Genomic DNA, 12,028 nt, shown 5'->3' on the forward strand with positions numbered 1-12,028 from the left:
TTGACTACAGGTAAACAACATACATATTTATGGGTTTGAATGAATACAGGTGAACAGCATCAATCTTTATGGTCTTGAACACGGGTGATCTGCCTCCATAAAAGAACAGCGTTACCTTGAACAGGCGGAGGATGTTGGCCACCATGATGGAGACGGAGCTGGCCGCCGCCCCGACCACGCCCACCACCTTGTCGGGCTTGGCGAAGATGGGCGGGTCTCCGTTGGCGCAGCGGACGTCCGAGCCGTCACGCTCGATCAGCGCCTGGACGAAGGTGAGCGACTGCTCCAGGGCGTAGGTGTCCCGCGAGCAGGTGTCCAGGACGCGGGCGCCCAGCGTGACGTTGGGCAGCAGGTCCGGGTCCTTGTTGATGAGGTCGATGGCGAACAGCATGGCCTCCAGCCGGTGGATGCCCTTCTCCTTCTTCAGCTCGCCGCAGGGCACGCCGCGCTCGCCCCGGGCGTGCACGGGGAACAGCCCGCCCAGGATGATGTCCCCGTCCAGCCGGATGGAGTGTGCGTGCTCCGGCTGGGCCAGCTGGGGCTCGCCCAGTGCCAACTTCTGATTGGAGGAGGAGGAGGAGGAGGAGGAGGAGGAGGTGGTGGAGGAGACTATTGGCAGCAGCAGGAGGAGGACTAGGCAGCACAGGGAGCGCCAGGCATGCCTGGAATCCCTCGCCATGTTGGAGGGGGGGGCTGTTGGATCACAGACTGGGAGGAGGGGTTGACTGGGGGCACTGGGTGTGGTGTTGGGTGGGTCTCCTGAGGAACCAGAACGGGTGCCCCCCGTCAGATGAGCCTCAGGGTGATGCAGGGGAGGGTCTTCACGCTGAAGGAGAGCTGGGGTGGGGCTACCAGGGGGACCAGGAGACAACCTCTGTAATCTCTCTCTCTGAGGAACCCAAGGTGTCACATCCTTAATGACTCCTGTGGAGAAGAAGAAAAACCAATCCGTTCTCATTGTCTTTCTACACATGCATACGCAATGCGTACATTTACTTTACTTTCTAAATAATGACCACTCCCTGTCAGTGTCCACACATGTGCATACTGCACACACAATCCTGTAAAACCAATAATCATGTAAAGCATAACAGATATAAAAGTCACATTAATCAAATTACAACATAGGAAGTTAAGACTTGAAGTTAAGATTTTTTCTGATCATTAAATGGTTTATTATATTCTGTTAATTAGTATTGGTATTTAGTAAGCAGTACTCAGACAGTGGTCAGTTATATGGAAACCAGCCTCCAAATTGCTCAATGCGTCTCATGAACTGGTAAATTCAGACTGCGGTCCCTGTAGCACACGCCTGCGGGCACACACGAACATGAACGCACATCGAACGAACACTCAACACCTGCAAACACAGTCTCAACAAGATAGAATATCTCTTTCACACAAGAAACCTAACGTAGGGCTCTGAAGGGGCGCCACTGAACCGCTACTTGCGGTCCCACCGTGCAGCCTTCATTAAACCATGCGACGTGTATTGACGCTCAGAGATGATTCTCTACACTGCTCTACAGCAGTGGTCACCTGGTCCGCTTATGACAGTTAAAAAACACTCCCTCGTATCTTGATGACAATTTTTCAAGTAAAATGTCATATAGGCCTATTGTAAATGAGTGCGACTCAGTCATTATTTTTTGTTAATCCTCGGCAATAAATCAACAGCTCCACTGTGAAGAGGGAAAGCCTGGGATATTCATTTAAAATTAACAAATCATAGTCTAAGTTTGTAGCATGGAGTAAAATGGCCGACTCTATTTTGTATAATTTATCCTGTTAACTAATAATTGAAATGCAAAAAAACAAACAAATCAACGTAGGTCAACGTGAAATAGGCTTGAATATATTGAACGGCATTTATCGATTTTAGTAGTCGGGTAGATCCTGTTGGCATGCTGTGGACTTAATATTCATACTTAACTTCACATTAGTAAGACACCTTGGCTTCCCTTATCTTCCAAAATCCCTGGTAGGCAATCCATGCGATCAAAACAGTAACCCGAGCTCTTTCATTTCAGTATCGAAACAAACAGGTTGGTACAATAATAATAATATAACACACACACACACACACACACACACACACACACACACACACACACACACACACACACATACACACACTGCTTCTAATAATTATCGAGTAGGTGTAAAGCGCAACTCTAATACCCTGTGATGGGTGGAGAAAATTAACCTACCGGTGTCCAGATGAGGTCCCCGCGCGCGCTCACAACCTAAACAAGCGCTCGTGAAGCCCGTGGTGCTGAAAGAACAGCGCGAGGCGAGCGGTAGCGCGCGCGCGTGACCATCTCTAGCGGAATCTTCCCAAACTCTGGCAGGGTCGCAACAGCTCAGCCTCTCGCGCTCAACTCATCTAGTTATAATGGAGACATCTGCAGGTTTAACAACGTAATAAGTTGAATAAGCATGTGGCTGCTTTGTCGATTAGCCTAATTCAATATTCCGAGAATAACCTGACTGTGATGACGTTGTGTGTGTTTGGCCGAAGAACGACGTCTTTACGCCAGCTACATGTGCAAACAAGTGAAGTTACAAGTGAAGAAAAGTAAACAATGTTAGTCCTCGTTGACTCTATCTGCGATTTAACAGTGATTCTAGATTAAGATAAACGAATAGCCGAAAAACGTATTTGTAACAGCCGCAACTAAGTAGGAAGTAGCCGCAACTAAAAGCTAAATTGAATTGTGATTTTAGTGGGATCGATGTTAATGATACAAAAAGAAACGCTGCAGGAGCAGGACATAACGACCACCAAAATAGACTTATGTCGCCTCCTCCTGGTCAATCCACCACATTACGAGTACGACACACGAGGTTGGTGACGAGTAGAGAAGAGCGCCAAGTTCAGAAAGACCGTCACATTGAGATAGTTTACTCAAGGGTCAAATATATTTCATATTATGTTCATATTATCGTATTGTCAATTTCAGATTATTTAAGATTTTCAATAATCAGTCACAACTGAGCACATACATACTTTGTTGCTATCACTCCCTCCAGGAAATAAACGACCCCATGGTTCTCCTACTGATGGATTTATTGCTTCTCCTTGTCATCTCACCGTCATCCACAATTATCCACTGCAATATCCACCATCGAACTCGCTGACTGCACATAAGGGAATGAGGTTTCTTCTGCAAAAATACCCAAAAGAAAAAAATCTTCTTCACTCTTCTGCTCCACTTAGGAGTGACTTCTCAACTTAACCCACGGGGAATCGGAGGATAACGTCTGCACTCTGCTCACGTTGTGCATTGGCTGTTCCACCTTAATTGGCTGTTACAACTTAAAGGGATAGTTCAGGATTTTGGACATCGGGTCTCATTTCCAAGTGAGCCAGTGTATTATTTATCATTGGAAACCGTTTTCAGTACTTTTCATTCAGTCCTTCTAGTTGCAGAAATCGCTGGTGCTAGACTAGCGCAACTCGAGGGGAACTGCTAGCCTGCCAATAAAAAGTTTTACCCACTCCCGAGGCAAACCAATTATAATGCCCGACTATCGTCTGTCTGTGTTGATAGAATAGTGTTAGAAATAAACTTACCCTTGCATCGCATTGCATTTAGTTTATAATCCCTGTAGTTGGAAGCAAGCTACGGCAGAGGCGGACTGATATTACCTGGACTGCGCTTCTCTGTTTACCTTCTGCTGTAGTGAATTGGTACATTACTACACCGGAGCAAAGTGAAATTCCGCCGCTGCTGAGAAAGTAGTCCCCCAAAATGTAATGTGATCATTGCGATACAAGGATATTTTTATTTCTAATATTATTCTATCAACACAGACATTTACATCGATAGTCGGGCATTATAATTGGTTTGCATTGGGTGTACTTTGGAGTGGGCAAAACTGTTTTTATTGGCAGGCTGGCAGGCTAGCAGTTCCCCTAGACTTGCGCTAGCCTGCCTAGCACCAGCGATTTCTGCAACTAGAAGGACTGAATGGAAAGTGTTGAAAACGGTCTCCAATGATAAATAACACACTGGCTCACTTGGAAATGAGACCCGATGTCCAAAATCCTGAACTATCCCTTTAAACTGTGCATGTGCCACGGAAACAGAACTTTAGTTCCTACTACCTAATGTTGCAAACTCAATATTCACTAAGGGGGGGGGGGGGGCTGCTTGCTGTGGTCCTGGGGCTGCTTGCTGTGGTCCTGGTGCTGCGGCGCTTCAGGCCATATCTGCACAGCAATGGGTTCCCCGTCCGCACCGAACATGCTTCTCTCCCATGGCTCCTGAAATTCAAGCTGCTCGAGGGCCAGTTGGCCTCGATGGCTGGAGGCTCTTCAGGAGGATGACTTTGACATCCAGCATTGAGCGGGGGCATCACCGCGACTACACCGACGGGGTCCCCAATGGAGCTGGGGCCACGTGTCCCAGACAGAGACGGCTGTCCAGACCACGTTGATGCAGAGGGCATGGCTCCCACTGACCGCGCACCAGTTGGAGCAGCGGCAGCAGCAGCGGCAGCAGGCCGACGAGACCCTGGTGCGGGGCTGGCTGGAGGCGGGGCAGCCCCCAAACTGGAAGGAGGTGTCGGCGTGGGGTGCCTGAGGGGAAGGCCTACTACTCCCAACAGGGCTCCATCCGGCTCCACAACGGGGTGGTGTACCCCAAGTTGCGGGACCTCAGGGGTAAGGCCCTGCGGGTGAAGCACACGGGGCACCAGCAGCCGTGTGTTGTCCTGCAGCTGCTGGTGCCCCGTGTGCTTCACCCGCAGGGCCTCCAGATCGTCCACGGCTCGGTGAGGGTGGGGCACTATGGGAGACTGCCAAGACCCTGCTCCTCCTCCAGGGTGGTTGTATTGGCCTGACTGTTGATGGGACGTTTTTTGGGGCCCCAGCGGCCTCGGACTTAGACTATTTGGACTTATACTATTTGGGCGCCCTCCGGGTTATGGTTCATCACCATAATGAAGAGGGTGTATGATGGGGCGTTGCACCTCGGTGACAGGTGGGGTCCGCTTGACACCTGCACCGAGGTGCTTCTGTCCACGGGGTATACTGTGTGTTGTTCAATTGTTGGCTAAGGTAGGCCTACTGCCAGTGCCAGCCCTGAACAATTTGGTGCCTTAGGCATCGCAGCCCACGGGCATCCTGTAGGAGTGAGTCCGGCATTGGTGGGTGGGTTCACACAAAACGTGGGGTCTGGGCCCCAAGAAAACGTAAACACCAATGGTTCCTACGCCATGTCACAGCCAATTTCACCACCAATCATTGTGGTCATACACTCACAAAGAAACTGCATAGCTTTATGTATTTGAGATTTGCTGTATTTTAGAAACAAATAAAAAATAAACACAAAATAAAAATAGTATTAAAGAAAAAAGTGACTCAAAATGATAAATACAATTTGATGTATTACTCATATTAAGATGTTAACAAAACCAATGCATTTGGCAACCCTGAAAATAGGGCCTATTTAATAGGCTATGTATGTAGTTATGTATTCTTTTTTGTAATATTTCAAATAAATTATTACCATAGTATTAGTACAAAAGTAGTAAAGTAGTAGTAAAAAAAATCTAAAATCATCTCTTCGCCTCTACCACCAATGCCACGGTCCGGGCCTGCCTATTGCAAACACAGCAAAAGAAAACAAGGCTGTCAGGGTTAAAACTTATCTTTATATTATACATGTTATATTTTCCTCTCCATCTATAGGCTAGGCTTATAGATGTATACTATATTAATGAGTGTCAAAGCTAGTATATTCACAAGGTTGCTATTGAGTGCAGGCCTAATTTCAGCTCTCTCAGAATATAATCAATGTTTGTACTTTCAATATTAAGACCTGGCCGAAAGTTTAGTTCAATAACATCTGAACAACTTGTGAAAGAATTATGATTGTGCTTGTGTGCGTTCAGGATTCAAATGGGATCCTATCTATTGACCTTTCACTCAAACACACATACAAACGCACAAACACTGCAAATACCTGGAGATGTTTACACCCTCCGAGGTGCCCTGTGATTCTCTGACGCAGCAGTCAGCCTACATTAGCTTCTACCCCACGCCTGTGTGTGGGTATGTATGCATGTGTGTGTGTGTGTGTGTGTGTGTGTGTGTGTGTGTGTGTGTATGTGTTTGTGTGCATGTGTGTGTGTGTGTGTGTGTGTGTCTGTCTGTGTGTGTGTATGTGTGTGCTTCTGTGTGTTTGTGTGTGTACTGTATGTATATATGTGTGTGTGTGTGTGTGTGTGTGTGTGTGTGTGTGTGTGTGTGTGCATTTGATTGCCTGTATAGGGTAGCAGTGGGTGTGATTGTTATTGCCTTTTCTTTTTACCAATCACAAACTGTAATTTGTATTTGTTGTATTTCAAGTTGTAATACATTTATTATTATAAATGTATTACATTTTGTAATACAATAATTACATTATTATTATATATATTTTTTTATTCTGAAGTAGGTTGCCTTTCGGATGCAGATGCCACAAAGGCTGGAGGTGCGTGTGCAATTGATTTGATCTCCGTACGCCGGTGACAGCCGCGCGCATCACCAGGACAACACGCTGCGGCGGGGAGGTCGTCATCATGGGAAGAGTACGTCACCCATCCACTGACTTGGGGCCTCAACAGCAGGTAGTCTGTGACATCATACTTTAACACAGTGCATATATAGGCATGATAACCTCATGCCTATAGCTTGTTTCAAAATAAGAAAACAATTGCTGCATATTTCTTGAGCATTTTCAGGATTTTGGTTCACTAGAGGTCTCAGCATACGAGTATCGCTTTGATAATATTTATACTATTCTCCAACCATATATATCATTAAAAATATATTTCAAAGAGGACAAAGAGGACATTAAGGATCCTATCTATTTAAAAGTTTTTTTTTTTTTTAACAAAGAGATCGGTTTGTGGTGGAAGTCTATCAAAATGTCCATGCTTCCTTTGCTCATCTGTGGACTCCTGGTCCAATGTTGGTCCTCTGCCGCTTTCCCATTGGTCAGAATGACCACCAACGTCACAGTGGAGAGCAGACTGGGACAACCCGATACCCCACCGTGCAACAGCTCTCAGGCTTGGACATGGGGATGTCAGTGGGACCAAGGTGATCAGTTGGCTAAGGATGGAGAACACCTTGTGGGAATTAAGAGATACAGGAGGCTGTACTGCCAAGTGGGCATCGGCTTTCATATCGAGGTCCTGCCGGACGGAAAGATCACTGGAGTACACAGAGTAGACAGATACAGTAAGCCGCTTTGTTTTATATATATAAAATATATATATTATATAAAAAAAATGTATATAACAGTTTTTTTAAACTATTGTTTCTCTTCTATATTGCATTCTTTAAAAAAAAAACACAACTTGTTTAGTGTAGTTTAACTAAACCTGTTTGCTATCACCATTGTACAAGCATCTTATAGACGAAGAAATGTGCCTCCTCAGCACATTTTGTCTTCTTCACTTTATTGTTTCAAAAGTATTTTATAAGCCACTACTTGAATACCAGTCACATTGCAGCACTGATCTGAATCACACAGTTGCAATCATGACACACAAATTGTTGGTGTTAAGGTGATCAGATTTGTAGATTTCACTCTGGACTTAAATTGCTCTATCAATCACAGTGCATAATCTAAACCCTATTTTAAGTGGATTAAACAAATCATGATCAGTTCTAAAACACGACTAAAGGCTATACACATAATAATACATGCTAAACAAAAGATAGAATGAGATCTATCGCCTCCTTGGTGGTTCAGGTATTCAGAAGATTTAAACATGTGTTTCCATGTACATGTACATGTGCCAGACACTATTTAGTTATGACTCTGCTCTCCCCCCAGGTCTGTTGGAAATGTCCCCTGTGGAGAGAGGTGTAGTGACACTTTTTGGTGTAAAGAGTAGACTCTTCATCGCCATGAACAACAGTGGACATCTCTACAGCTCAGTAAGGATCAAACAGACAGCTTGAGTGTGATGTTACTCTGTATGTTCTGGTGGTTCTGTAGGTTCACTACGGTCCAGAGTGTGATGTTACTCTGTATCTTCTGGTGGTTCTGTAGGTCAACTACAGTCCAGAGTGTGAGTTCAGAGAGAAGCTCCTGGCCAACCACTACAACGCCTATGAGTCTGCAGCGTATCCCGGCATGTACATCGGCCTCAGCAGGACGGGCAGAACCAAGAGAGGCGACCGTGTGACTCCGACCATGAGCGTGACGCACTTCCTGCCCCGGTTATGAGGATTCAGCACTTTCCTCATGTCAGGCAACCATGCACTTTTTACCGCCTTAATCCAATTCAGTGTAAAAGCTTTAAATTAAATGTTGTATTTTGACGTTTATAAGGATAGGGGAATACTTTTGTCAGCGTGAATAGTAAAATAATACAAACAAGTCTGTTTTCTTAAAGTTTAAATAAAATGTGTACATTTAACGTCCGGCTTCATGTGTCATTGTAAACCTTTTTTTAATAATAATCGAAAAAAGATTAAGACCTGAACACAAACAAACATACTTATAACATACATATGAATGGTTAATTGTAAAGCAGTTGTATTTGTTAAAGTGCAGTTCTCTTGTGAGCTAACATTTGCAGTCAACACATAATTCCAAGTCAAAACAAATCGACAGAAGACATCTTGGCACTAAAATGTTGCAACTTCGACTTCCATGGTATAGAATGGCCACTTTCGGTGTGAGCACCAGGATTTAAACCAGGATTTGTGTGTATCACCCACAATTGCACCCAGTTTACTTTCTCCTTTAGAGGCCTTGTTAGCTACGCATTCATTAAGGTTATGTACCATTCTTCTCTGTTTCTCTGGAGAGAGAATTATTTTTGCATAAAGACATTGTACAATACATGTTAAAACATTCAAGCATGGAGGAAGTGCATTTATTGAAGAGTTTTCATTTTTTTATTGCAATGCCCATGCAAAGTTATTTCAACAAGCTAATAAATAGGGTTTTAGATTGATTGTTTTAGTATATGCTATGTGAACCTCCTAAGATGGCGCAATTTTATTGGTTTGCTATCTCGGGATATTGGGCAATATCCCATGATTGAGATCTCAAACATGGGATATTGTTTTCATCGCAAAATGTTGCTCGTGACAGTCGTCTCGTCAGGCTAATAAAAACAAATAAACCGTTAATAAAAACAAATAAATCCTGGAAAAAAGTGTTATCTTGTTTATTTTTGGAGTGTTCACGTGAACAATTGTTCACCTCAGGCTCCGTGAATAGTGTTCATATCGTCACTATTCACTTCGCCTTTGGTGAATAATTGTTAAGTAGATTGAAACTTGGAAAGCCTAAAAACATATTAACACATAACTAACCCTTTATTGAATTTAGTGATGTTTCTTTAAAACGTTCTAAGATGGCTTTCCACCATCAAAAACCATCATAAATTATAATAATTTGATAATTAAACCTATCAGTAGTCAGTATGTGAAGTTGTGGCAGCATAAATAGATGTGGCAGCATCAATTTTCAAAAGTTATTTTGCCATCTAGCTCCTATGGCGAAATGCATCATGTTTATGTCAGTGCAATTGTAGTTATACGTTTTACCCGCATGAGGGTGCTGCCACTTAATGTATTGTAGCTCACTCATTTAATTTCAAATTTTCCCGTTCGATCACTGTTTACTTGGAAAACACTGGACGGAGCCATCGATATGTGGTAAATAGAAAAACCCGGTCGCTTTAAAATCGTGCTCTCCTGTAGTTAATGTATGTTGGCAGAAAGCATTAATTTAGTATTCTGGCAACAAATTGGCCTGTGCTTCTTGCAGTACCGCTACTTGACTCTGCGTTATGCGCCAGAATTCCCTGTTTTGTGTCACGGAAACGCGGGAAAACCTTACGACAACGGCCTCTCTGACTATCAGAAAGTGTGCTTCTTTAGCTGCTAAGGCAAGCTGATGGCAGAAACAAAAGTCGAGAGACTACTGTTGCACTTGGATGCAAAAATCCATGGAAAGAGATTCATTTCCCATGTTTCCGAAAGTACCAAGTCTCATGTATGACCGAACACCCCATATAAATGTAATATAGGCCTACTATCATAACAATTATTAAATGTTTCTGAGTCTTTAGTTTTGTCGTTTCTCACTTATTAGTCTGATTTCCGCTTTACAATCAAATACACATTTCTGTTCAATGGACATTTGCCTAAAATACATTTACGCAAATAATCTTTAGCCTACATTATTAAATGATATAGTGAGATAAAGGAGCACAATGGTTCAGTTATCATTTGAAGTTCCAAAATAAATAGTACAATTCAATAAATATACTTTTAACGATTTTTAATTGACTCTTCCGGGTCGGCCTGCTACCGCTAGGTGCAGCCTGGCTTACCATTAGAGGTGCTGCCAGGGCCACCCAAGAGGACAGCACGTGTGAAAATATTTAATTAAGTAGCCTAATTCGGCGTAAATTAATTAAATCACTTTTTTACATTATGTCTCCTATTTTTAGATTCCAATTCTAGGCCTAGCTCTGTATTATACCAGCACTTAAACATTAGCCTAATTTTCATTCATAGCCTACTAGGACAAACAATGGTTGGTTGATCTAAACTGACTCTCAAAGATATCTTTTTAAAAAGGCCAAGGAATATGTTGAATAAAAAAGGCTGTGTGTTTGGTTCGGCTTCAGCTTAATCCTGCCTCATTATTGTTTCATATTTTTTAATCGAGACAGGGTAAATTCACTTTATAGTAGGGTACTTGTAAGGTAGCCTACTTTGCTTGTTACTTTCTTTTTTAAAATCTCTTATTGTGTCTTGTCCCACAATCTAATGGGTTACTAATGTATGAATATATTAATAGTTGCGTCTTGTAATAATTATTTATTTATTATTTGTTATAATTTATATTAAAACCGCCATTGTCATATTTATAGATCCTACAGAATGATCTATAGCTCTGTCTACATCTCAAGCTCTGTCTACCTTTACCATTTTCTTTCTCAAAGTTAAATTTTAGTTAAAAGTTAAAGTTAAGTAAAGTGATAGAGAGAAGCAAACACAGAGACACAGTGAGAGAGAGAGAGAAAGCTATAGAGAGAGAGCGATAGAGACAGAGAAAAAGAGAGGGACACAAATTCACAGCGAGAGACAGACAGAGAGAGAGACAGAGAGAGAGACAGAGAGAGAGAGAGAGAGAGAGAGAGACAGACAGACAGAGACAGAGAGAGAGCGAGAGAGAGACAGAGAGAGAGACAGAGAGAGAGAGAAAGCTATAGAGAGACAGAGCGATAGAGACAGAGAGAAAAAGAGAGGGACACAGTTTCACAGCGAGAGACAGAGACAGAGACAGAGACAGAGAGAGAGAGAGAGAGAAAGACAGAGACAGAAACAGAGAGAGAGAGAGAGAGAGAGAGAGAGAGAGACAGAGACAGCGACAGAGACAGACAGAGACAGAGACAGAGACAGAGACAGAGAGAGAGAGAGAGACAGAGAGAGAGAGAGACAGAGACAGATAGAGAGAGAGAGAGAGAGAGAGAAACAGACAGAGAGAGATAAACAAATGTTTATGTGTCAACTTCTAGCTTCCTATAAAACTGAAACGTGTTATCTAGAGATACCTTGAGGAAGTAACATGGTTGCATTAGAAATAATAAGTACATTTTCTGCAGTGTTTATTAAAGCCGTTCAACGATTTTCTCTAATAAACTTAATTATAATATAAACCATTGATATAAATTATTCCAGGAGGGTTGCTCTGTTGATTTTGGTACAATTGGAGTGGAATACTATTATATTAGATTATAGATATAGATTACAAAAACAAGGAAAACTCTGTACACAAATTCCATATTGAATATGGATATATTCACAATAGCATAATGGGGGACAGGATATAGTTAACAGATATATACACACATTTCTGTGATTTAAATGGAAGTTTGATCAAAAACATTGGCAATGAGACCCTCATTAGCAGTTCCAGGTGCTCTCTCAATCATTAATCATTAATCATAAAAGAAAAAGTCAAAGGTAGAAAGTGATAAAATAATGGAGCAAAAA

The 12,028-nt window shown here is 42.7% G+C and overlaps 2 protein-coding genes across 2 annotated transcripts in view; one reads left to right on the top strand and one right to left on the bottom strand.

Moving 5' to 3' along the window:
* Window positions 1–535, bottom strand: part of grm8b (glutamate receptor, metabotropic 8b) — a gene marked incomplete at its 3' end in the record, with an annotated part of 96,755 nt that extends 96,220 nt beyond the window's left edge. The window contains exon 1 of the mRNA XM_084476711.1: window positions 116–535. Within this exon, the coding sequence (XP_084332837.1) occupies window positions 116–391 (276 nt within the window). The 5' untranslated portion in view covers window positions 392–535. The remainder of the gene's footprint in view (window positions 1–115) is intronic.
* Window positions 536–6,993: 6,458 nt separating this feature from the next.
* Window positions 6,994–8,231, top strand: LOC311357852 (fibroblast growth factor 4-like; the record flags this gene model as incomplete). The annotated part of the gene is made up of 3 exons (XM_084477875.1): window positions 6,994–7,234; window positions 7,836–7,939; window positions 8,055–8,231. 3 exons carry the CDS (start codon window positions 6,994–6,996, stop codon window positions 8,229–8,231), a joined length of 522 nt encoding a protein of 173 aa, XP_084334001.1.
* Window positions 8,232–12,028: the final 3,797 nt, after the last annotated feature.

Source organism: Micromesistius poutassou (assembly GCF_964030765.1).
Source record: "Micromesistius poutassou genome assembly, chromosome: 13".
Lineage (NCBI taxonomy): Eukaryota > Metazoa > Chordata > Actinopteri > Gadiformes > Gadidae > Micromesistius > Micromesistius poutassou.